This window comes from Neophocaena asiaeorientalis, unplaced genomic scaffold (genome assembly GCF_003031525.2).
Source record: "Neophocaena asiaeorientalis asiaeorientalis breed wild unplaced genomic scaffold, Neophocaena_asiaeorientalis_V1.1 scaffold138, whole genome shotgun sequence".
NCBI classification, from domain to species: domain Eukaryota; kingdom Metazoa; phylum Chordata; class Mammalia; order Artiodactyla; family Phocoenidae; genus Neophocaena; species Neophocaena asiaeorientalis.
In genome coordinates this window covers 4,301,598-4,329,229 of record NW_020172632.1, presented here as the reverse complement: position 1 = coordinate 4,329,229, position 27,632 = coordinate 4,301,598, and the positions used below count along the sequence as shown (strand labels likewise).

Below are 27,632 nucleotides of genomic sequence, written 5' to 3'. Positions count from 1 at the left end.
GGAGGGGCCCCAAAAGGGGGGGGGCCCCCTTCCCAAAAAAAAAAAAAAAAAAAAAAAAAATTATCTACCAAACCCTAAAATGACTTGAGAGAGCAAATTTGGCAATGCTGAAGCTGCTCAGATACACCTTTCCAAGCAAAATAAAATACAGCATAAAAAGCTTATAACATTATTTACAGATAAAGTACAAACTAGCAAAAACAAAAAAACCCATGCACTTGAAAATTAGCAATCACCGCTATACTGTAATAAATGCTGAGAAGAAAAATGGCCAGTAAAACAAAGCAGAATACCTAATTTTCTTCCCACATCCTTCCTGCCAATTCCATGGTCATGAGTCAACATTCAAAAAGGCACACTCATAAAAAACAAAAACACCTACTACATGACCCCCCCAACAAAGCGCTGCTTGACCATGTGGTTTCGGCAATCAGCCAAAGCTTTTCTTTTTCACATACTGGTGGGTCAGGCTACTGACAGTATCTTTTTTAAAATTAAAAGTCTTGGGTTAAGTCATTCCAGGATCTTAAAGAAGCTCTGAGCTGCTTACTAGAGGGGATGCAAAAAATACACATTCTTCCCCTTCCCAACCTCAGATTACTGCCTGTCATTCAGCTTCACAGCATTTTTTTTTTTAAACATCTTTACTGGAGTATAATTGCTTTACAATGGTGTGTTAGTTTCTGCTGTATAACAAAGTGAATCAGCTATACGTATACATATATCCCCATATCTCCTCCCTCTTGTGTCTCCCTCCCACCCTCCCTATCCCACCCCTCTAGGTGGTCACAAAGCACTGAGCTGATCTCCCTGTGCTATGCGACTTCTTCCCACTAGCTATCTATTTTACATTTGGTAGTATATGTATGTCAATGCTACTCTCTCACTTTGTCCCAGCTTACCCTTCCCCCTCCCCGTGTCCTCAAGTCCATTCTCTACGTCTGCATCTTTATTCCTGTCCTGCCACTAGGTTCACCAGGACTTTTTTTTTTTAAGATTCCATATATATGTGTTAGCATACAGTATTTGTTTTTCTCTTTCTGACTTACTTCACTCTGTATGACAGACTCTAGGTCCATCCACCTCACTACAAATAACTCAATTTTGTTTCTTTTTATGGCTGAGTAATATTCCATTATATACATGTGCCACATCTTTTTTATCCATTCATCTGTTGATGGACACTTAGGTTGCTTCCATGTCCTGGCTATTGTAAATAGTGCTGCAGTGAACATCATGCTACATGACTCTTCTTGAATTATGGTTTTCTCAGGGTATATGCCTAGTAGTGGGATTGCTGGGTCATATGGTAGTTCTATTTTTAGTTTTTAAAGGAACCTCCATACTGTTCTCCATAGTGGCTAGATCAATTTACATTCCCACCAACAGTGCAAGAGGGTTCCCTTTTCTCCACATCTTCTCCAGCACTTATTGTTTGTAGATTGTTTGATGATGGCCATTCTGACCAGTGTGAGGTGAGGTGACACCTCGTTGTGGTTTTGATTTACATTTCTCTAATGATTAGTGATGTTGAGCATCCTTTCATGTGTTTGTTGGCAATCTGTATATCTTCTTTGGAGAAATGTCTATTTAGGTCTTCAGCCCATTTTTGGATTGGGTTGTTTATTTTTTTGATATTGAGCTGCATGAGCTGCCTGTATATTTTGGAGATTAATCCTCTGTTAGTTGCTTCATTTGCAAATATTTTCTCCCATTCTGAGGGTTGTCTTCTCGTCTTGTTTATGGTTTCCTTTGCTGTGCAAAAGCTTTTAAGTTTCATTAGGTCCCATTTGTTAATTTTTGTTCTTATTTCCATTTCTCTAGGAGGTGGGTCAAAGCTTCACAGCATTTTGAAAAGCAAAAACTCTCACTGTTTTCAAGAGTCCACCAAAAACGGAAGTTTTAGAAAGTTTTATGCAAATCTGCTCTACATATAATGAGGGAAAAAATCACATTAAACACATGAATTCTTAAGCTTAATGTTTTAATAGTTCAAGTTTTGAAATAACTGCAGAATTCTCATACTCATTCATAATACTTGAAAATTTGATTATGAAATGTTATCACAAACAAAACCTAATATATTCCTCTAACAAAACTGGATCTCTCTACGTAGGAAAATATAACAAACTGAAAATGAAACACCCAAGGGAGGTTAAATGATAAGCTAGTCAGGCCAACAGACAATCAGTACTAAATGGCTTATTTCTCACACAAAACAACCAAACAAAATAGAACAAAAACAACAACCCTGAATTGGAAAGAACAGATTCTGTAACTGGTTTGGCATTTATCCCTTAAAAATCATATATGCTGAAGCAGTTTTTGTATATCTAATTTTAGCTGTCAGTGAAGATCAAACAGAAGGAAACAGGTTGTTTTTGCTAAGGCTGTTAAAAGTGCAGTACAAAATTACCCTGATTACCCTAATTGTTGTCAGAAATCTATCAAAATGTTCTAAAATATGGTTAGAATATATGCCCGACAGGACAGGACTCTTTTTGTTCTCTACTGTATCCTCCAGGCTAGTGTTTGGTTTCTAGCAAATGCTCAATAAAATTTTTGTAAATGAATGAAGAAATTCTGAAATGTACCTAACTGTTAGGATTTAAACATAAAAAAACAATCAAATAAGTTCTTGCAGATTATAAACCAGAGTGCTCAGGAAAAAAATCACAAATAACATTTAATTATTCTTAATGATTTATTATATTACAAGTATGGATGCTGAAAATTTTTAAGGCTAATTGAAAGTTTTTAAGAAAAGAGAAATTGAACAGGAGGAAAGACATTGTACCACCCAGGCAGTACAAGAAGCAAGACCAGCTGAACAACCGAAACAAACTTCTAGAAACTCATTCTCTCCCACCAAGTCTCATGAGCACAGTTTTATACATACTACTCTGGGCTTAGAATTCAGGGTTACAGTAATGGTTTATTCACTGGGTGTTTTTTACGACTATGACAACATTGTGCTGGATGCTTTGGACATGCCAAGATGAAGCAGATACAGATCGCACCCTAAGAGTTTCAAACGTGTAGCAGGAGATAAAAATCTGTCTACAAATAACTGATTCAAGCATGGTAGATTAAGTGTTATGAGAAAGATACTAAGAGATTCAAAGGAGAAAGTTAAGGGGATGAAAAAAGCTTCACAGAGGTAGCATTTTAGAGTGTAGGATTCTGACAGTAATGGGGAGGGGGAAATTATTAACAGTAGTGGGCAGGGGCGGGAAACATCATAATCAGATGGGATTTTTGAACTCTTTAACCAAGTGACTAGAGAAATGAGGGCAGGGTTAAGGAAACTAACAAGGGATGCTGAGGTACCCAAGAATTAGGAACAGCAAGAAGCCTTCACCACTCCCAAGCCTGAAGGAACAAGGAGTGAAACAATGTAAATCCAAGTAGGCTCACAGGACACTCTAGTTGTAGCCACTGCTACAAATGCGTGGAAGCAGAGAAAGAGCAAGAGGAATAAATACCCCAAAGCTTCTCTCTTTTCTTCCTTCTATCTTCCATCCTCCCATTGGCTAAACCCTACGAAAAGCCAGAGGATAAAGAACTCCAGATGACACAGGCTGTAAAGGTCAGCCTCCTGAAGCAGGGAGTAGAGAGGGGCATAGAATGAATCTGCAAGAAAATGGAGAATAACCAGAAAAGCCATCTTCCCAGACTCAGGAACCAGTATATAAGCACAAAGAGAGACTGGAAAGCACAAGGAATCCAAATAAGGAATGATATTCTCTTGGAGAAGTATGTAAGATGCTATTTTTCAGATCTGGGCACTGAATCTGAAAGGAAACCAAAATTAGTGCCTGAACTGGAAAAATTACTGGGACTTGGAGAGTGAGGTGAGCAGTGAATGAATAGCAGCATCAGAGTAGCACTCCAGTTCTCTCTAGAGCTAATAAAAGAGCAAGAATCATAGGCTGTAGTCCTATTCTAATCTCTAACTGTGTGACCTTGGCCAAGTCACTTGTCTTCTCTGAAACTGTTTTCTCCATTATAAAAATAGGTAGAAGCCAAATTAAAACTTTAAGATCCCTTCCAGTTCTAAGATTCTGTGAAGCCAGTATATCCAGGTAAATGACCATATTCACCAGGTGAGTAAATACCTCATCATACTGGAAAAACCTGGGGTCCACTTACTTTCTAAAAAAATTAATTTCATTTAAATAAAGACAATAAGAACTTACAGGTTGTAACTGCAGCCAGGTCCTCCACCGTAGGACAACAAATGTTAAAACACAAGCAAAAATTTAGTGTAACCTTGAAACTGAATGAGGAAGACTAATGCAACCAGATTTAAAAACATGCTCTGGAATGCAGAGAATGCAAAGAAACAACCGAGTAAGCAGAATAACTTGGTTGAAGTGGCACAGTTCAGAAAAAACAAAATTAGCTGCTCAAGTCAATATAGCAAAGAAGCAAAGTTCTTAAAGGTGTTTCCAGAAATAAATGAACTCCAGTGTGGAAAGGGCTACAAGTATCTCCCCTGTCCCACAACACACACAGAGCAACCATTACCTTTCTTTCGTAACACAAATATTCATTGAACATCTGTTATGTGCCAGGGACTATCAATGCCTTCAAAGGACATCTTTAAGAACAATACAGATAATAGCAATTATAATTAATCATTACCTAATCTTCTGGAATGAGATCAGATTTCACCCCTTCTAAGCAGTCTCCCTGACTTCTCTAGTCAGCAACATGCTTCTTCCTATGACACTAACTACTACAGAACCAATTTGTGCTGGTACTGCTGCTAGTATTCTTTCAACTATATCAGAGGTCATGTAGGTTGGGGGAGGAGGAGTTTGCCTGGAAATCTGCTCACCATTTGTAACATTATTTCTAAACATTTTCTCCAGTCCTGTCTCTCAGGTGTGACAGCAACCAGGGAGCTTGGTGACTTAGCAAACATTTCTAACTCACAGGGATAAACCCAGCTCCAGTACACTGAGCCAAAGGTTGTACACTTGGGACATGATTAAGCCACATATTCTGATCATTTAATGAGGATCCCCTAAGCACCCACAATGTACCAAGCACTGGACTAAGGGCAAAGGCCCTAGGAATAAAGGAGGTTAGAGTCTAATCCAAGAATCAGATATGTGCACAAAAATTTATAGTACAGAAGTATGAACAAAGTGCTGTAGTAGCACATGAAGGACAATAGTAATTCTAACTTTCTCTGCCTGAAGGAAGAAAGACATCAAAGAAAAAGTAACATGCAAACTGTATGTCAAAGGAAGAAGTGGAGATTTATCACTTGATTGAATGCTAAGCAATTATAATTCTAATCAAGAGGGAAAGGCTGTGACTGGACCAAGAGCTATGAGAGGCTATGCCATGTTCCAAATGGTTAACAGCTCACAGTGCTAGAGTAGATGCCTCGGGTAGGCCGCCTGCAGCTGAGTCCACACTCAAGAGCAATAAATTAGGACCAGGTTGTGAAGGGCCTTAAAGAACATTCCCAGCATCTGCGCTTTGGCAAGGGGGAGCCAAAACAGATTTTAAGCACAGCAGTAACTCAGTGGGATCTGACACCTGGATAAAGAGTACAGGTAGAAGGAGTCTAGAGACAAGGAGACTAGTTAGGTTTTGCAAAAGTCTAGGTGAGATGATGAGGGCCTGAATTAAAGCATTATCAGGTGTAAAAAAGAAGCCAAATCCAAGAGACATTACTAAGGCAAATTTAACAGGACCTGGTGACCGGACATGGAAAATAAGGGAGATGGAAAATGGCTTTAAATGACTAATTGCTTGTGTGTGGTGGAACTACAATTAATTAAAATACTTCGGGAGAGGTACGTGGCTTAAACACATTTTCAGCCTAAGCACTATTCTTTCAAACATAATATTTGTTTAAACCTTTACTGGAAAATCTTCCTAAATATAATTTTAGGCCAAGTACATTACAGTAGTACACATAAAAACTGTCTTTTTCTATAGAATCCCCATAAACATCAGTTCTTACTCAACACTATAAAGTTTAGATACTGATAGAACTCAATATATCCTAAGGGACATCTTAGAATTTCCTTTTTAGAATAAAAGCCTGATATCCTTTTTCTCAAGCAATAGACTGCAAACTATGCAAATGCCTGATTCTCCAATCAGCAGAATATGGTTGTATCACAATGCTCTTTACTGGCTGAACCAAACTTATCAACTGGGGATGGTTCAGTGGTTAGATTATTACTGAATCCAATCTTTCCACACTAAAGGGAAAAAAAAAAAACCAGCTAGGACTTTGGAAACATCAAAATGGATGTGACCAACAGTCACTGCAGCCTAATATTTACTGAAGGGCACTTCAAGTAAAATGTCATCTCTGTCAAAACCAAACTCAGGACACTGTGAAAACAGATCCAGCTCCTCTGCTATCTTTCTAATTTCTCATTTAAGTTCTCCAGACTAAAAGTCTGATTTTTAGTGGTTTTTATTTTCCCTGGGCTAGGAAAGGTAATAGGTATTTAATTTAAGTTGCTGGCGTACACAAAAAGTGAAAAAAAACTTTTTAAATTTTAAGTAAATGAGAGATGTTAACACTATTCATTAAAGAGCTTTATCACAAACTCAGTTCAACACAGGCAATGTTCTGAGATGACTCACAGTGGATGAGAATTTCCAACTTAAAGTTCTCTACAAAAACTCTTAAAACTGCAACTACTATTTTAAGATCTCTCCCACCTTCTCCACTCAAAACTAGGAGAAATAATTACTTGATTTCTTTTTGATTTCCTGAACACAGATAAAAGTAAACGGTTTAATCAACAAGCAAAGCCAAATGTTAACTTCAGATTAGCAAAAATTAGTTTTCTTGATCAATACATCTCTCGCTCTTTCATAACAAAAATACTTGTGAAGTGTAGTAGGAATGCAGCGAAAAATGCACGATTCAAACATACTTCCTGGTCTATGGCTTATATTCAACTTTCCATAACCAAGCTTACTGAGAACTTAAACCCTTCCCTGCAGTTTTTACGAGAAACCCCCTTAAACTATTCCAAAGTTTTCACGATTTTTGCACAAGCTACCCAAAAAGCATAAAACCACCTGCCTCCCCCCTCTCCACACTCACACTAACAAATAATAGCACCCATAATTAGTACACACAAAAATACTGGGCCAGACAAGAACACAGAGCCAAAACTGAAACAACAGAAAATGTCTGGCCCGCAACTAGAAATTCTATTAATGGGCATACTGGTCAAAATTAGGCTTTCACATTAAGAGAAAGTTTAACTCTTACGTTTAGTATCTTGAGACAGCTTTCGAAAGGAAAACAGAATTCCACGAAAATGAATCGAAAAAGGGGAAGCGATTCTCTCCAGGCTGGTTTGGTGGCGAACCTCTCAGTGGTACAGAATTAGGCCCCTAGCCTCTGCCTCCAACCATCCCGGCGGAGGAAGTGAGGAGAGTCCCAGAGAAGAGAGGGCTCGGGCGGCCACGTCGTCCTACTCACCCCAGGGCGCGGCGGGAAGGAGGCAGGGAGAGAACGACATTCGCGCCCAAGGCCCGGGCAGGCAGCAGGGTCCCTGGGGACTCAGGGGTGGGAGCCGGCCCCTCTCCCAGACCCTCCGGGTCTACTCACTCCGCAAGCAGCCGTCAAGAAAGCCATTCGCCAAGGCCCCCGCCCTGTGTGCCTCCAGGGGAGGGAGCCGAGGGCTGCTTCCGGGCACCCCCTCTTCTCCTCCCTCCGCCGGATCACCGGGCTGATGCGCAGTCGGTCCGGTCAGCTTCAGCCGGTCCCCCGGGACAGCCCTTCTCTCCCCCCACCTACTCCTGCCCCAGGCCCAGGGGCCGCCCCGATTGGCTGGCCCTGTAGCCTTTTGGCAAAGAGACCCCTGGCGATTGGCCATGGGTCACCTGCGGAAAAGGAGGTGAGTGGCCGACGATTGGCGGTTAGGCCAATTTTGGGGTGGAGAGGCGGGAGGGGCCGGCCGCGGCGGGCGAGCATCCGGAGAGCCGGGCTACCCTGCCGCCTCCTCGCTGAGCCCAGGGCTCATCCCGGGGCCCGGGCCTGCTCCCACTCCCGGAGCTGTGCCTGGGGACACGCGGCCGCCCCGGCACGCCAATGCAGCCCGCAGGAAAAGAAGCTCGTGGCTCGAGGGAGCTCAGCTAGGCTTCGAGGCTTCGGCCCCGGAGACTCCCATAGGGTGGCGACTGGGGAAGGACCCGGTCACAGACGTAAACGTGCTACACCTACACCCACCCGCTGCTAGCTCGACATCCAATGTTTTGGCACCTGTGCAGCCAAGTTTCATCTGGATAAGTGCTTTTGCTTACTTCCGAAAAGTTGTTTGTGTCATAAGGCGGGGGAGGAGGAGATACTATATCAATAAACAAAAGCAGGGGTGCCTGTTTTATTTTATTAATCCAGGGAAACACTGGGCTTGCTGTTGTGACACAGCTCCATAAGGAATGTAGGTGGCTTGTGAAGTTGCTTCAGGAATCCAAATGGCATAACTTCAAATTAGATGGAAAGTTCGGACTTCGAGGACCTCAGCAGAGAACCATCCAAAATGCAGGAAATCCCAGACGTAAATAAATGACTGACTTTCTGACCTGGAGGACAATTACCTTCTGCTTTTACTATTTTTTCCTTATGGGTATTTATATACCTGTAATTCTACTAAACTAAGCATCTAATTAATTTTTGTAGCTCTACTGGTAGCCCCTACAACTAGCACATTGTACACTGCACAAAAGGCTCAATAGATGCTTGCTGCACTGTGTTAAAGAGCCCTTAAGTTTTGTTTTATGCAAATTTTTTCAAAACGTCCAATACCAAATGCACTCTCTTCTTCCCGCACCTCCTTCCTCAAAAGCCAGGTCCTCTTCCAGTCCTCCCTGTATCAGTAAATGAAAACCACTACCATCCACTCGATATGCGAACCATAAACCTGGCAGTCCTTGACACTTTCCTCATTCCACATTCAATCCATCACCACGTTCTGCCATTTTTACCTCCTGAATACAATCTCAGTTCTACCTCTCTCCATCACCACCACTCAATTATAGGTCCCAGCCTCTTGCAACAATCTCCTTAGTAAAGTATTCCTGCTTCTTAAAGCTTCTCCAATTCATCCTCAACACTATGGCCACAGTAGTTGGTTTCCAAAACCAAAGTCATGACTCCCATCTCACCCCACCCCACCCCATTAAAGAACTTCAACTGCCTTCCATTGTGTTTAGGATACAATTCAGCATTCAGCAATGGTGTGCAAGGTTTAGCCCTACCTGCCCGTCGCTCCATCTTAACACCTTCCACTCCATCATTTTCTGCACTCCACACAATGGCCTTTTTCATGTTTCTTCAATTTGCCTTGGACCTTCTAACCTCAGGGCCTTGGCACATGGCCCCTGTGGTTACTTTGTCTTTTACACTGTCCCCTTGAAACTAATCCCCACCCTTCACTTTTTTCTTTTTAATATTTATTTATTTGGTTGTGCCAGGTCTTAGTTGCGGCAGGCGGGTTCCTTAGTTGCGGCATGCGAACTCTTCGTTGCGGCATGTGGGATCAAGTTCCCTGAACAGGGATCGAACCCGGGCCCTAGGCATTGGGAGCTCAGAGTCTTAACCACTACACCAACCAGGGAAATCCCAATCCCCACCCTTCACTTAATTTACTTCTACTCATCATCATTTCCTCGCTGCCTATGTGAATTCTTCCTATTTTATGCTCTCATAGCCCATGCAACGCTCCTTTATAAAACTTATTACAGCTCCAGTACGTCCCCTACATATGAACGAGTTCCGTTCCGAGAACGTGTTTGCAAGTCCAATTTGTTCGTAAGTCCAACAAAGTTGGCCTAGGTACCCAAATAACACAATCTGCTATATAGCACTGTACTGTAATAGGTTTATAATATTTTTCACACAAATAATACATAAAAAACAAACACAAAAAATAAAACATTTTTAATCTTACAGTACAGTAACTTGAAAAGTACAGTAGTACAGTACAACAGCTGGCATCCAGGGGCTGGCATCGAGTGAACAGGCAAGAAGAGTTACTGACCGGAGGAGGGAGAGGAGCTGGGAGATGGTAGAGCTGAAGGATCACTAGCAATAGGAGACAGAGGGTAAACTGCGATTTCACTCACGACTGATGTTGATGGAATGCATGTTTGCATCTTTGAAAGTCTGCAACTTGAAGGTTTTCTGTCTGCATACTTCTTTAATGTTTTATGTTCACCACTAGACTGTAAGAGGTAAAGAGGCAAGGATCTATCTGATTTTGTTCATCAAAGCCTCAATTTAGCCAAATGCCTGGCACATATTAGGTGCTCAATAATGGATTTCCTACGGTAACAGAGTCTGAAAATAAACATCAATTCTATGATAAGCATCAATTAAACTATAAGCAGTGATGGAGAAAAATACATTAATTTTGCCAGATGGACAAGGTCAATGTCTAAGAACCTCCACTAATACCCTTTACAGTTTTCCTTTAATATCTGCTTTTCTAGCAGTTAATTTTGTGCCAGAGCAGCTCAGAGGGCTTAATTCAATATTGGCTGATAAAACAGTTCTCCAGGCCAAGGGGCAAAAAAGCCTACACCTCTAATTCTGTCTATATATTGTACTAATTGACCCTGTAAGAGACATATACTAATTTATGTAATTCCTGATTACCAGTTCTTTCATATGATTTTCATGTGTTCTTTCTCACTCCATAACAAGACAGAAAGACCCATAGGGTCATCAAGGACTTTGTACTTAACAGTACACACCAGGACTTCCCTGGTGGCACAGTGGTTAAGAATCCGCCTGCCAATGCAGGCGACACGGTTCGAACACAGGTTCGACCCCTGGTCCGGGAAGATCCCACATGCTGTGGAGCAACTGCACCCCATGCGCCACAACTACTGAACCTGAGCTCTAGAGCCCACGAGCCACAATTACTGAGCCCATGTGCCACAACTACTGCAGCCCACATGCCTAGAGCCTGTGCTCCACAACAAAGTAAAGCACCACAATGAAAAGCCCACACACCGCAACAAAGAGTAGCCCCCGCTCACCGCAGCTAGAGAAAGCCCGCACACAGCAACGAAGACCCAATGCAGCCAAAAAATAAATAAATTTATTTAAAAAAAGACACAGTACATACCAAAATATCAGATTTTTTTTAAAGTGTCCTCCAAGTCTTCCATCATCATCATCATCATCATCATCATCACGGGTCAGTAGATTCAAAATCTAAGGCACTATCATTTTTGACAGTGTAGTGTAAATAGTTAAGTCCTAGTAAAAATTTAGTGGAACCAATTATAATTAGGGTTTCTTTTGATAGATTTAAGTGTTAAAGCTGGTATAATGGCAATAGAGAATGTGACTTATGACAGTCTCTTAATAATATAGCTACAGTCCAGAGTCCACCTTTTCACGGTTTCATATTAGAGATAACTGTGTTATAGACACATAATTCCCATTTTCCTAATCCTAGGGTAAAGTGAGTGTGCACAAAAGACGTAGCATTTAAAATGAAAAGTAATTAAACAATACAAGGCAACATACCCATTTTATCCCAAGAAACTATAGGACTTCTAACCAAATTTGTGTTGAAAAAAACCTCAAATTTATGTTTAAAAAACACTCAAGTGTTTTTAAAGAAAGCTACAAGTTGTTTAGAAGAAAATTAAGTGACCAATGCCTTAAAGTCATATATGACAACTGATTTCCAACCCATGTATCAAAGGGGTCTTCAATACTTTTCAAACTACATAACTAAAGCTACTAAGCGATTAAATTAAATTACTTAATTTTTTTTGTTGTTCAAGAAAAGAATGGAATATAGTGATTAAGAGGCATAAAAAATATCATTGGGGACTTCCCTGGTGGCACAGTGGTTAGGAATCCACCTGCCAATGCAGGGGATGCGGGTTCGAGCCCTGGTCTGGGAAGATCCCACATGCTGTGGAGCAACTAAGCCCGTGCTCTACAACTACTGAGCTTGTGCTCTAAACCCCGCAAGCCATAAATACAGAGCCCACGTGCCACAACTACTGAAGCCCGCACACCTAGAGCCCATGCTCTGCAATGAGAGAAGCCACCTCAATGAGAAGCCTGCGCACCGCCATGAAGAGTAGTCTCCACTCACCGTGTGCAGCAACAAAGACACAACACAGCCAAAAATAAAATAAAATAAATAAATTTATTTTAAAAAAATCATCATGTTGTATACTTTAAACTTATACAGTGATCTATGTCAAATTATCCTCAATAAACCTGGAGAAAAAGATTGAAAAACAAATACAAAACAAGAAAAACTTAAAAAAAACCCGCACACCTCCAAATTTCCCTCTTGCTGCATCTCACAAAAAAATGTATAAAACACAATCTGAGAAAAATCAAAACATTAAGGTTCAGGGTGAGGGGGGATCTTTAAAAATGACAGGAAGTCTATTGACTAAAAAATAGGCCAACTTTACCTATAGCTATTAAGATGAAAAGAGCATTTTAACTATACAGAATTTATGTACTACTTTCAAAAATATTATTTCTGCTAGAGAGTCCAGTAATGTTTACCTATAAATCACATTCTACTCTTATGTCATTTTAGAGATAGATGACAAATACTTTTGATTACAATAGACGAAAAGAAGCAGGAAAAATAGGGGGAAAAAACGCATAGTGTCCCTAGGAATTTGCCTAGCAACTTAGGCCCAATGATTAGAGCAGACAACATTAAAAGACAACTCTTGGAAGCAGGATATGTAGCTCCACTATTTTGTCTGACCAGTACCCAGAAGTCTCAAAATTAAAGTCAGCCAATAAATTTTCACATAGAAAATTTAGCCAGATGGAATAAATATACCATTTGGCATACAGCAGAAGCAGTCCGTAACTTGTGATCAGGACCACCATGTTCCAGAAGTTTCTATATAAATTATTTGCAATTCATAATGCATTATGAAACAAACAAACAAAAAAATATTGGGTTCAAGGTTAGGAGTAAATACCCTCTACACAACCCCACAATGATTATGATAGTGTACTGCTTATTCATCACTATATCTTTAGCATCTCCTCACAGAGACTGGCATGTATTAACTGCTTAATAAATGTCTAATGAATGAATGAAATGCCAGGTACTACACTACAAATATAGCAGTATACACAGCTAAAAAGGTTGAAAATGGGTAGTCTAACAAGGAGAACAGAGAAAGCAGAGGGGCAGAAGGCTAATGTTTTTCTATTATAATAAGCCTTTTAGTACCATCCAATTTTTAAATTATATGAGAAAGGTGCTATTGCCCTAATTTTTACAGTTAAATTCTGCATTGGTCACTTAACTTTCTTCTGAAACAATCTACAGGTTTCATTAAAACCACGTGAGTTGCCAATACTGGTTAGAAGTACAGAGCTCATTGCCACAAGATGGATAAAACGGCTTTGTATTGTGTGATTACTCGTCATTTTAAATGCTCCAGCTTTTAGGCACACTAACTTTACATTAGGATTAGGATGTTAACAGACTGGAATTCTATGTTTTTCTCTAAAGAAGGGTGTAGGAAAAACTATTGCTTTTATTTTATATACTTCTACATAGCTAAATTTTTTTGGAACATGACTTACTTATGACATTACTGTAGTTTTTTAAAAATTCAATTCCCATGATTTTTATTTTCTCCTTTATACTAGGCTGAGCTCCATAAAGACAAGGACAATATGTCATTTATTCACAATTATATCCTCTACAACTAGTATAGTGCATGGAACACGTAAGTGATAAATATTTACCAAATAAATAACTTTTCTGTATTCTCTATATGTTCTGAATTGAGCATGCACTATTTTTTTTAAGCTTTAAACTTTATTTTTATAAAGAGAAGGCAGGAAAATATAAGTTCTAAAAGATTTCCATAAAAACACAGTTAAAATAAATTTTTGGCAGTTAAAGGAATAACCTTCAGCATCTATAAAATTGGATCATTTGTTTTTAGTTGTTTCCCAAGAGTTCAAGATAGGCCACCACTATTACAACAAAATTTATTTAAAAAAATGAATCCTTGAATCCTAAATTCCAATTTAGGAGCCAGAAATTCGTCTGCCCTCAGTAACAGCAACAACATTGGCAACATTCCTTAGCGGAATTCTCCTTTGTTGTAGGAACCCCAAGTAACTGGCTACTTCATACCATTTTACCTGTGGAAGAAGTGACACCATCTACATTGCAATCATTTCCTTTGGGAAACAAAGGGCTTCAAGGGAGAAAAACAAAACACATCTATTTTCCTACATGATACAAAAATAAAATCTAATGAGGCCAGGGAAAACAATACATCTCAAAGTTCTCAATAAAGAGCAATATAAAAGCAATCTATACATAATGTGTTTGTTCATTAATTCCTTCAATTATTTCTTTATTTAACTAACATTTATTGAGCACCATTTAGAATGCCATTGAGAGTACCATTGAGAATGTACAGGGGGTGGGAATGGTAAGAGTAGTAGTTGCATTAGTAATGGCTTAAAATTTGCCAAGTTATTACTATAGCTAGGCATTATTTCAGCAAATTTACATTTAACTCATTTAATCATCGAAACAACCCTGTAAATTAAGTACTTTTATTATCTTCATTTTATAGATGAGGACATTGGAACTCAGAGTAATGTCAAGAATAACTGGTGGCACTGGGATACAAACCAAGACATTTTGGTTCCAGAGTCAAGTCCTTCACCATACTTCACCATCTCTGGGAAGAAAATCTTTACTTCTTTTTGCCAATCAAATTAACATTTAATTACATACTTCTAAATGTCCCATCTTCTGCATGTATTAACTTTAGAAAATATATATATATAAATAACTTTTTATTACATGTATTTTAAAATATCAAAGCTATCAGAGTCTAAGACTTCCCAAAATTATCTTTTTCTTCTTGTTATTCCCAAAGATATGTAAATTCTCTTCAAAGCAAAAGCTCATATATTCCAAAATTGGATCAAATTAAGTACCTGACCTTAAGGAGTCTGCATCCTAACCGACAAGGTGGGAATTATATATACTTTAAAGGATAACAAAAAGAATATGGTAAGGATTCAGTGAACTGTGCAATGAGTATGACATTCAAAGGAAAGAGATCACTGAGTTTGGGGGGTGGGGGAGGAGGGGTAGGTCAGGGGAAGCTCCACAGAAGAGGTCAGTTCTGAACTGGGCTTTGAAGAAAAGAGGCAGAATGCAAAGGCAGAGTGGAGGCAGATGGCATTACAGAGAGACAGAGCATCATGTACAAGAATGTAGAGACCAGAAATGAAAAGATGTGTTCAGAGGAAAGCAAGTAAAGGGCAGCACTCTAGTAGGTTTGTGTAGGGGTACAGTGGTGGAAATGTCTAGAAAGGCAGTCTGAGAACAGATCACATAGAGACTTGAATATCAGTCTAACCATGGAGGGAATCTCATCTGCCACATTCAGTCTAATCTGAATTTTAATATACTTATCTTCTTACTGGATCACAAATTTGCTAAAATGATGCTAGTCATTTACAAAACTGCTTAAATTAAAAAGAAACTTATGGGGCTTCCCTGCTGGCGCAGTGGTTGAGGGGACATGGGTTCGTGCCCCGGTCGGGGAAGATCCCACATGCCGTGGAGCAGCTGGGCCCGTGAGCCTAAAAAAAAAAAAAAAAAAAAAAGAAACTTATGAAGAAATTCATTAAAAAGAATTCATAGAGTTTCTTCATAGAAATTACGAAGTTGCTTTTAAAAAGCATAGCTCACAGAGTAACTTACAGATCTCCTAGTTCAACTCCATATTCATTTCTTACAGTCTCTTAATAACAACTTCCTCATGTAATGTTTTTTAAGCCTCTGTTTCAATAACTTTCAAAGTGATGGGGAGTTCACTATAGGACCTGGGATGTCCTATACTAACTTGTCTAATCAAGCCAATTCCTGGGCAAGTTAAGTAGAGATAAAGGACTATAAAACATCAGCTTTCTAGGATTCAATCCTGTAAATCAAAATAAAATAAAATCCTCTCTATATGCTACAATACAAGCTCTTTCAGTGGAGAATAAACATAGAAAACTATCTTTGGTATGGTAGAGTAGACATTTGTTGTTTTTGTTACCTAGGATCTTTTTTTCCCTAGTCTGACTTTGCTTGGGGGCAAGGGGGTTGGGGGGATCACCTTCTACTCTATAAGCTATGTATTTCTGATGAAGCAGATAACATTCCATTTCCAGAGGAAGAACATATGGCTATGAAATTGTGATTGGTCAGGACTGGGAAAGTGATTGAAGCTGAGGTATCAGCACTAATCCTCTTAATCCAGAAAGAGCAATAGCCTCCTATAGATTTGGAGTTCCACCAATGGGAGGCTGAAATTGCTGCAACCATCTTACTACCACAAAGGGAGAACTTATCTAAAAATGAAGCCAACCCAGAAGAACTAAGACCTAGAAATAGAGATGAGGGATCTTGGTCCTCATGACATTGTTTAAATGCCTACTTCAAACCACACCCAAGCTAGATGTGCTTTTTTCTTTTAAACCAGTTTGGGTTTTTTCTTTCACTTTCATCCCTAAGAGTACTACCCAACACACATGGTAACTGCCAAATCCTGTAACAAGAAAAGTAGGTTAACTTCTCAGCACTTATCTATTATTGTGCATTATTATATAATTTGGCTATACCAATAACTAACTATAGATACTAAATTTTAAAAATGAACTTGGCACATTTTAATTTTAACATAGCATTTCACTTTCAACATTGCCTTGCACTGTCTTGTTTCTAGACAAAAATCAGTATTTTAAGCAGAAGAAAATGACTATAACTTTACTATATATTATAACACTGTAAAGGCAAAAATAAACAACTCAGAAATTAAAAGTTTTCCTTACATCCTAACAGTTATTTAAAAAAAAAAAAAGAAAACAAACAAAAAAACCCTAATGAACTATCCAGAAGCCATGTAAAGACTCTTACTTGAAGCTGAAGAGTATGTCGAAGAATAGTTTCTTCTAAGGCATGGATCCACTTCTCTCGCTCATCAGCATCACGAGCTGGAATAAAAGTTTATAAAAATTAAAACCTTAATTTCTACAATATATCTCCATATTTGGAAGCAAAAATTTTAAACCATGATGCTAATAGAAAAGGTTTCTGGTTGTGTCATTTCCTTAATAGATTTATCTTTCTATCCTTTCCAAAAGTACAGCCATTTATATCAAAGGGAATAAATGTGTTCAATAATAGCAGGCTACATTCCCACTGAGAATAATCAGAAAAGCTAAAATAATTATTAAAAATAACTGTTTTGAAGGCATCAGAAAACAACAAGGTAGTAAAGAATTAACAGGCCAAAATCTAGGAAAAGACAAACATCTAGAAGATAGGCCTGGTATATAGGGCCACTTTCCTCCTGGAGGCATTGTACATTCCAGGAGAGAAGTTGTAGATTGAGCAATTTCTTAAAAGCCTTGTCAGTATGTGTGGGCAGGGGGCATATGGGAACTCCATGTGCCTTCTGCTCAATTCTTCTGTGAACTTAAAACTACTCTAAAAAATAAACTCTATTAAAAAAAAAAGTCTTATCAGGCCAAAAATTGGAGACCAGGGCCCACCAAGAGTGGTGGCTTTGGCAAATAGCTCAAGTTTTGATTGGGACCTCAAAGGGTTGCACCTTGGAATTAAGAATAAAACAATTAAAATAATTGCTCAGTCATGTGGGTGGCCAGAAAAATCTTGATGCCTGAAATGGATTAAAACTCCCCCAGGTTTTTAGTGACTCTAAGCACCTGGCTAGCAAAAGCAAATGAAAGTCTTTTCTGTAGAAAGATAACATAATCTCAGCTGCCAAATTATTTCTAGAAACAATTTTAAATACAATGTCTAGCACATAAGCAAAGATAACCAAAGATATACAAGGAGACAAGCACACATAAATGAGAATCACATGACAATAGAAACAGATGAACAAGAGCTCCAGATATCTGAACAAACAATCCTGCACTTTAAAAGTAACTTAGCTTAATACATTCAACAAAAGACTGGAAACTTTGACAGAGACTTAGAAACCATTTTATAAATGATATAAGTTTTTTAAATAATTGAATATAAATTGTAAAATTGAAAAGCATAATAAGCAAAATTAAGAACTCAATGGATGAGTCTTACAACAGATTAAATCAACTAAGAAACCGTGAGAGAACTGGAATAGAGATCAGAAGAAACTCTTCAGAACAAAAGACAATGAGTCAAAGAGATAGAAAATATAGAAGAAAGGGAGAGCAAGGTAGAGAGTAAGAGGGTGTAATGTGCATGTGATTGGAATACCAAAAAGAAACAAAAGAGAGAATGGAATAGAAACACTATCTGGCTAAGAATTTTTCAAAGCAGATGAAAGACATTAAGCCACAGATTTCAGAAGTCCTAAGAATCTAAGCAGAATAAATCAAAAACAAACAAACAAAACCCTACAGCTAGGCGCATCCCAGCAAAACTTACTGCAAACCAAAGATAGAGGAAATATCTTAAAAATAGTTGTGGTGGGGGTGGGGGGTGGGGAACAGAGAGAGAAAGGAGGACAGATTACTTTCAAAAAAGCGACAATTAAATTGTCCTAGGTCTCAAAAGAAACAGTGGGGACCAGAAGACAAGACAGTACTATACTTAATGGCTAAAAGAAAATAACTTCCAATCCAGAATTTAATGAAAAATATCTTTCAGGAATTAAGATGAAATAATGTCATTTTCAGACAAACAAAAATCAGAGAATTTGTCACCATCATATATTTATTAAAGAAAATTTGTAGAGGTATTCTCCATGCATAGAGAATAATGTCTAAAAGTGGTAGAAGCAGGAAAAAATGTAGAGTAACAAAAATGATAAGTACATGGGTAAAACTAAGTGAATATTGACTACATAAAATGATAATATCTTGTGAGGTTTTAAATAAATGCATACTAAGTTAAAATGCAAAACAACTGCAAATAGACTGGGAAAGGGGAAATGGAGTTAAAGAATTCTAAGGTTCTTACATTGTTTGGAAAGAAGATAAAATTACCAATTAACATTTGATTTTGACAATTGAAGGATTTTGTCATAATTTTTAGAGTAATCACTGAAAGGGTTTTTTTTTTTAAGTGTTTAACTTCCAAAATAAAAGAATTTTACAATCCAATAATAAAAAATAATTCAAAAATTGACAAAAAGGAGAAAAAAGAAACAGAATATGTAAGACAAAAAGGAAAGATGGTAAAATGGTAAATTTTTAAGCCTAAAAACATCAATAATTAAATTAAATGTAAATGAACTAAATGCTCCAACTAAAAAAGAAAGGTTTTTAAACAAGATTTTATATGATGCTTACAAGAGATACTTATTAAATATAAGGGTACAGAAGTATTGAAAATAAGAGTATAGAAAAAGATATACCATAGAAACACTAACTCCCAAAAGGTGATGTTATTTAAATCACATAAAATAGACATTATCACAAAAAGTCTTCAAGAGGCTCACTTTGTAAATACAAGTGTTCAATTAATCAGGAAGATATAAATTTATATGTAACTAAAATAACATGAAATATATACATACATGTTTTTAACACATCTCTCTCATTAACCAATAGATCAAGCAGACAGAAAAATTAGTAAGAACCTAGAAGATCTGAACAATTCCTGATGAATAAACTTGATCCAATGGGCACATATAGAACTCTGTGCACACAAAGTGTAAAAGAGACATTCTTTTCTAGCACACACAGACTATTTCAAAAAATTGACCACATAATGGACCCTAAAGAAGTCTTAACAAATTTCAAAGGAGTTAAATCACACACAGTATATTAACAGTGAAAATGTAAGCCAGAAATCAGCTATAAGAATATAAATTAGAAAATACTCATGTATTTGGAAAAAAGTTTTTAAAAACCACTAAATAATCTATTGGTCAAAGAAAAATATCTCACTAGAAATCAGAAAATATTTGAAACTGCATAAATGAAAATATGACATATTGAAAACTGTTGGATGCAGTTTAAAGCAGTGCATAAAGCGAAATTTATAGCCTTAAATGCATACATTTAGAAAAGCAAAAAGGTTGAAATAACAGGAAATTAAATTCAAAATAAGTAGAAAGGAAATGATAAGGAACATAAATCAAGCAAGTAGAGAGCAAACAATAAGATAGATAGATCAATAAAGCCTAAAGTTGGTTACCTGAAATAAATAATGAAATTGATGAACTTCTAGCAAGACTGATAGGAGGAGCTGACTCAGGTCATTAACATCATGAATGAGAAAGAGGACATCACAATAGATGCACACTTTCAGAAGTTTATAAGAGAATGTTATGAATAACTCCATGATGATAGAAATGAAAAATTTAATTAAATGGAAAATTTTCTTTACAGCCTACCAAAACTTCCACAAGAAGAAATTTTAAAATTTGGATAGTTCTGTAACTATTAGATAAGACCACAGGAAAGTGCCCTTGGTAGATCAAAAATACTCTATATAAAAATAATTGAAAAATCATCCCACTAAGAAAACTCCAGACCCAGAAAGTTTCACCAGAGCACTCTGTCAAACATTTAAGGAAGAAATAATGCCAATCTAACACAAAATATTCCAGAGAATCGAAAAAGAAGAATACTCCCCAGCTCTTGTAAGGTCAACATAACTTGGATATTAACCTGACAAGACTATTATGAGAGAAAAGAATTTAAGGCAATTCTAATGCAATAAAATACATGCAAAAGTCCTTTATAAAACTGTAATACGTCAAGTCGAAGTTGAGTGTATTCCAGAAATACAAGGTTGGTTGAGTATGCAAAAAATCAAGCAACATCCAACAATATAAAAATACATATGAACAAGGTTATTCACTGTAGCATTGCTTATAATTACAAAATATTGGAAAGAGCCTCAATACTCAGACAGAGGAATGTGGTTGAATAAACCATGGAGTATAATGCAGGTGTAAAAAAGAGAACAAGGAAGATCACTTTTGAGTGATTTTTCAGATACATTATTAAATGAAAAAAAGAAGAAAGAAGAAAGAAGAGGATATAAGAAAATATACATGCATCTGCTTGTTTGTGCAAAATAAATAGAAGAAGGATGAACTATAAACTAAAGAGACTGGTTACCTACAAAGCACAGTGGGAAAGGATGGAAATCAGGGAAAACAGGAATGAGTTAGTAGGGATACAGAGGTAGCAACACTTCTCTGAATTTATTGTTTTTTATATACTCAGACTCTTTAGAACCATAGTAACATTTCACACACTCTCCCCCTAAATAAATAATTTTAAATCAAACCAGGATGGAGAGGGGGAACCCAGAACAGAATATAAATAGTAACAAATTAATCTAACTGTATTACAAATGAATAAGACAATCACAAAGAAGGGTATGAGGAAGAAAAAATTAAACCCAACTAACTTTGAAAACAGTATTCTAACTAGATAATGCAAGGCTAAACCAAAACATAACCATACACAAACACTGTAAAAAACTGCACAAATACTGTAAATCTGGTTTTCATAGGAGTATAGTTTAGCAATTCTGTAACTACAAACAAGTGAATATATTGTAGATTATGAGAACCAGGTTTCTCACTGTCCGAGGGAAAAAAATTACAAATAAGGAAAAGAAGAAGGCTAGAATGAGCCATGTGGTGTTGGACTAGAATTGGAGGTATCAATATGAACTCAGGGTTTTAGATAGTTAGACAGATACATACATACATAGGAAGTGACTGAAAAAGAATGGGGGCACGTCAAAACAGGAGCCAACTTGAAGGAGTTCCAATAACCAAAGCCTAAAGAATGTGAGCAACAGAATAACTGATAGTACTGAATTATAATTCATAGAATAAAATAAATATCTAAGAGTGCAATATTGATATAAATAAATGACTTGAATAAGTAAATAAATAGGGAAGAAGGCACAGCTCTTTCTTCAGAAGAGTTACAATTCATAAGTATTATAGGGATGAAAGAAATCTTTAAATCACCTTTAGACAAACGCGACAGCAATAATTACTGCAGGCAAGATCCACCAATGGCATACTGATAGCTAAAAACAGTGGGCAAAAGTTTGAGGAGAAACAGGATATTAGCAGAGTCTCAAAGTTATCTCCCCCAATATATTTATCAACTATGAAGGGAAGAACAGTACTTTCATGATGGAGATGTCTGGCAGACACCATCTTAATCCAGTGATCAAGGTTAACATCACCAGTAACAAATGTCTTGATGCATACTATCCCCCCCACAATATGACCCACTGAGAAGGAAACGGCATCACTTCTGTAGTATTCTTGCCAAAAAACACATAATCTCAATCTAATCATGAGAAAACATCAGATAAACCTAAACTGAGAGACAATCTACAAAATAACTAATACTCATCAAAAATGTCAAAGTCACGAAAGACAAGAAAAGAACAAGGAACTCTCATAACTAAATGCAATATGGGATCTTAGATTGAACTCTGGAACAGAAAGGGGGCATTAGAAGGGAAAAATCAAATGAGCTCTTTGTTTTAGTTAAAAGTATTGTACCAAATGGGTCAACTCAGGACATCAGAGCCTGAGCAACACATGGAGGGCATACATCAAGCCAAGGGACAACCTGGCATGGGGTATCAAAGCCAGCAGGATGAAGAGGGAAACTACACAGTGGAAAAGGGCAGCATGGAGAGTCAGAGCCCAAGAAAGGTGAGGAAGGAGTCCACATTGTCGGGGGTGGGGTCAGCCTGGCACAAGGTTTACCAGGCTGAGTGTAATGAGGGTGACATGCACACAAGGAAGTGGGTGATGATGGGAAACTAATTACATACAGAAGGATTGATCAAATGAGTAAATATATATAAAGGGTTTCTCACTGTTGGAAAATATTAATAGTTAGAAAAGTGGTAAGGGAGAAAACCAGAATGATTTCTGTGATGTTAGATTGGAAATAGAGGTATCAGTATGAACTCATGGTTTTCAATATTTATGTAAATAAATACATATGGAAATATGGACATGAATACACATTTACGTACACATGTATATTACATTCATACATTTCCTAGCTCTGAGAGGGCCTGGGCACCATGACAGCCAACAGCAATAAGTACACCTAGCAGCAGGTATTGATTCTAAATACTATTCTCCATTAAGAGGAACTAAGGCTCCTTGGAAAAATGGTTGATTCCGGGACTAGGACAGGGAAGACAGAAAATTAGTCTGGAACATTTTTTTGTGCTAGAAAGTAAGGAAGAAAATACTCAGAGAATGATAGGAACATGTCAAGAGAACACAGAAGTCAGCTTAAAGAAAATCCTACTGGCCAAATCAAGGACAATTTGAGCATTAAAATAAATAATGATAGTAAAGAATTATAATCTGTTAAGTAAAACAGGAAACCATGAGTTACTACTGATACACATAAATTGAAAGTTTGTTGAGGAATGGGGTTCAGCATAGCTTCAAAATACCTCCCCACAAAATATTAAGAAGGGAAAAAGACAAAATTTAACAACAAAAGCCTGGCAGATACCATCTCAATCAGGTTATCACAGTAAATGTCATCAGTTATGGGACAAATTGAAATTCTGTAATAAAAACACAGAATCACTTCTGTGATATTCGGGCCAGATATATATTCTGAATCATGAAGAAACGTCAGGAAAAAACAAACTGAGTGACATTCTACAAAATAATTAGCTTATAATCTTTAAAAGTGTCAAGGACATAAAAGTCAAGGAAAGACTGAGGAACTGTTCCAGACTGAAGGAGACTACAGAGACATGACAGCTAAATGCAAAATGTGATTCTGAACAAGATTCTCTTTCTATAAAGGACATTATTGGGACAACTGGCAAAACCTGAATAGAGTCTAAGGATTAGATGGTATTAATACATCAATGTTAATTTCCTGATTTTAATGGTTGCATAGTGTGTATACAGGAAAACTTCCTTGTTTGCAGGAAATATATAATAATAAAACGTTCAGGGGTGATGGGACATCCAGTTAACAACTTACTTTCAAATAGTTCTGGGGCGGGGGTCAAAGTTCTTTGTACTGTATTTGCAACTTTTTTGTGTGAGATTATTCAAATTTTTAAAAACTGTATTTTAAAGACATTATTATAATAAATCAAAGAAGGCATAAATAAACAGAAATACTGTTTCATGGGTTGGAAGATTCAATACTATAACAATATTCGAATTGATCTATAGATTAAATGCAATGCAAATCAAAAGTCCAAAACGCATTTTGGGGAATTTGACAAGCTGATTCTAAAATACAAATACAGGGAATTCCCTGGTGGTTCAGTGGTTAGGACTCCACACTTCCACTGCCGGGGCCATGGGTTCAATCCCTGGTTGGGGAACTAAAGATCTTGCAGGCCATGCCGTGCGGCCCCCCCAAAAAAACAAAAAAAACCCCAAAACAAAAAACAATACAAAGACAAAATGGTACAAAAGATAAAGAACAGCAAAGGCTTTCTTGAAAAGAGAGAAGCATTCTTAGAGGATTTACTCTATCACATATAAAGTCTTACTACAAAGCTACAACAATTAAGAAAAAGTGGTAATGGAGCTAGGATAAATAGCAAACCAATGAAACGGAACAGAGCCCAGAAACAGACCCACTCATATATGTGGACACTTGGTTTGTGGTTAGGGTGGTTCCAAAGAACAATACGGAACAATCTTTCAATAAATGGTGCTAGGACAATAGGGGGGGGAAAATGAAACTTGACCCTACCTTGTACTATACATAAAAATCAATTCCAGGTGATTCCTTAATTCTTAAATATGAAAGAAAAACAATACATTTTCCAGAAGGTAAAACAGGAGAATATCGTCATAACTTTGGGATAGAAGAAAGCTTCTTAAACAGGGTACAAAACTTAAACAAGATATAAAGACAATGACATAAATTTAGCTACATCAAACTTAACAATTTGGGTTCATCAAAAGACACCATTTAGAGAATATCATGGTAAACAACTGTGACATATGAAATCAAAGAACATGGACTCCAGAGCCAGAACGTCCAGGTTCAACTCTGAACTTTGCTGTCTATTAACCATACGACTTTCAACAAGTTACTTAACCTTTTTAAGTCTCAGTGTTCTCATCTGTAAAATGAGGACAGTAATAGAATCTATCCCATAAGGTTATTACAGAGATTAAATGAGTTAGTCCAGATATAACACTTGGACAGGTAAATGGTGTAAAGTAAGTGCTCAAAAGCAGTAATTATTATTATCATCACTGTTGAGCATTTATTATAACTTATCCCTGACTCCATGGAGCTCAAAAATCTGGTAAAAAAGACAGATTTGTATTTAGCTGTATAAATACATAGCTTATGTCACCACCAAAGGGTATGAATGAAAAATCAGGGAAGAACTCCTTAAGGAGTTTAGATCTTAAAGAATAGTAATTAGTTTGTCAAATAGAGAAAGATAAGGACATCCTGAAAGTGGAAAGACACTAACAAAGGCACTTAAGCATGAAAAGGGTGAAAACTGGGAAACTGGTTTCAATGTGTCTAGAACAGTAGGCTGACAGGGGAAGAGGAAATGGTTAAGAGTTTAGGATCCCATCCCAAGGAGTGTGAATGGACTTTATGACAATGGGGAGCCCCTGAAGAATTTCAAGCATGAGAGTGACATGGTCTAATTTGCATATTAAAATTATCAATCTGGCAGCGCTGTGGACAATGAAAACTGAAGGTGGCAAAAACAGAGGTGGCAGTCCAGTTAGGAAGTGGTTGTGAGAGTGAGGCCTGAACTGAGAAATGTCTGGGACGTGACATGAGGCGCCATTCTCACCGCCATCAGGGCACCAATAGCAATCACCTTTAAATCTGCCACCTCCTCACAAACAAGCACCAGATCCTTCCTTGACATAGTCCCTCTCTACCCTTTCTTTCCATCCCTACTGACAACATGCTTGTTCAAGCTCTCATACAGTCTCATGCCTGTAAACAAAACATCACCACAAAAGTAGTACATGTGCTTAACTCTGCTAACTCAAATGCAGCCTGCACACCTCACTCAGATTTGAGCTTATATTGCAAGGCTGCTTCCATCAAAAACCTTAACATTCTCCCATACCCTACTGAATGTACCTAACCTCCCTAACAGTAAAGGTCTTCCACATCTTTTATTTCATGCCTCTTTTATACGAACCAAACCATCTTCTCATTGGCCCCTAAACACTCTAAATGAATTGTTTTCCTGTTCATGGCATACTTCCCCCCTCCTCGAATCTTAACACCGACTCTACCCTCCTTCCCATCTTTAAGCCCCACGTGCCTCAGAACAAGTCCTAGTTCTCCTCCTTTTGACGTGCCTCCATTCTTTTTCATGCACTTCCTATCTATCTATCTATCTATCTATCTATCTATCTATCTATCTGTCTGTCTAAAATCATGAGTTCATATTGATACCTCCAATTCTAGTCCAACACATGGCTTATAGGCTCGCTGGCATAAAGATATATATATATAGACCCACAGAACAGAGGAGAGCCCAGAAATAAACCCTTGTATGTATGGGCAAATGATTTTTGACAAGGGTGCCAAGACTACACAATGGGGAAAAGACAGTCTCTTCAACAAATGGTGCTGGAAAAAGTGGATATCCACATTCAGAAGAATGAAGATGGACCCTTACCATATACAAAAACTGACAGAAAATTCATAGTTATTGACACTCTGTGCATCTTGTGGGATCTTAGTTCCGTGGCCAGGGACTGAACCCAGGCCCACGGCAGTGAAAGCACGGAGTCCTAACCACTGGACTGCCAAGGAATTCCCTGAAAATGTTTTAAAGACTTAAATGTAAGACTTAAAACTATTAAACTCCTAGAAGAAAACATAGGGGGAAATCTTTAGAACATTGGATTTGCTGGGATTTCTTGAATATGATATCAAAAGCACAGGCAATAAAATTTTAAAATAGACAAATAGAACTACAGTAGTCCCCTTTATCCACAGTTTCACTTTCTGCAGTTTTGGTTACTCCCCCACGCCCCCACCCCCTGGTTAACCAGGTCCTAAAATATTAAATGGAAATAAACAATTCATAAGTTTTAAACTGTGCATCATTCCGAGTAGCTTGATGAAATCTCACACCGTCCTGCTTTGTCCTGTCCAGGATCCCCAACCATCGACATAATGGGCTTCTTACACCCAACAATCAATATTGTCATGGTTCCATGATCTGCCCTAAGCAGATGATCCTCCTTCCAATGCATCCTCAGGTCAATGGTAGCCTAATGTTACTTCATAATGCCTTCATCATTTACCTCACTTCATCTCATCACTAGGCATTTTATCATCTCACATCATCAAAGGAAGAAGTTGAGTACAGTACAATAATATATTTTGAGAGAGGCCACATTGATATAACTTTTATTACAGTATCATTATAATTGTTCTATGTTATTATTATTGTTTTTAATCTCTTACTGTGCCTAATGTATAAATTAAACTTTATCATAGGTATGTATGTATAGGAAAAAACACAGTATATGTAGAGTTCAGTACTATCTGCGGTTTCAGGCATCCACTGGGTGTCTTGGAATGTAGCCCTGTGATACGGGGGGACTACTGTACAACAAACTTAAAAATTTATGTGCATCAA

At 37.6% G+C, this 27,632-nt stretch overlaps 1 protein-coding gene across 8 annotated transcripts in view; it reads right to left on the bottom strand.

Moving 5' to 3' along the window:
* OSBPL9 (oxysterol binding protein like 9) overlaps positions 1–27,632 on the bottom strand; it is a 165,619-nt gene that overhangs the window by 52,747 nt on the left and 85,240 nt on the right. For 5 of the 8 annotated variants that reach the window (XM_024739330.1, XM_024739328.1, XM_024739329.1 and 2 more), the window contains one exon: positions 16,956–17,032. In XM_024739330.1, coding sequence (XP_024595098.1) covers positions 16,956–17,032 — 77 coding nt within the window. Of the gene's footprint in view, positions 1–7,264; positions 7,339–7,477; positions 7,789–16,955; positions 17,033–27,632 lie in introns of those variants that run through there. The other 3 variants (XM_024739332.1, XM_024739333.1, XM_024739335.1) reach the window with 3 other exon arrangements.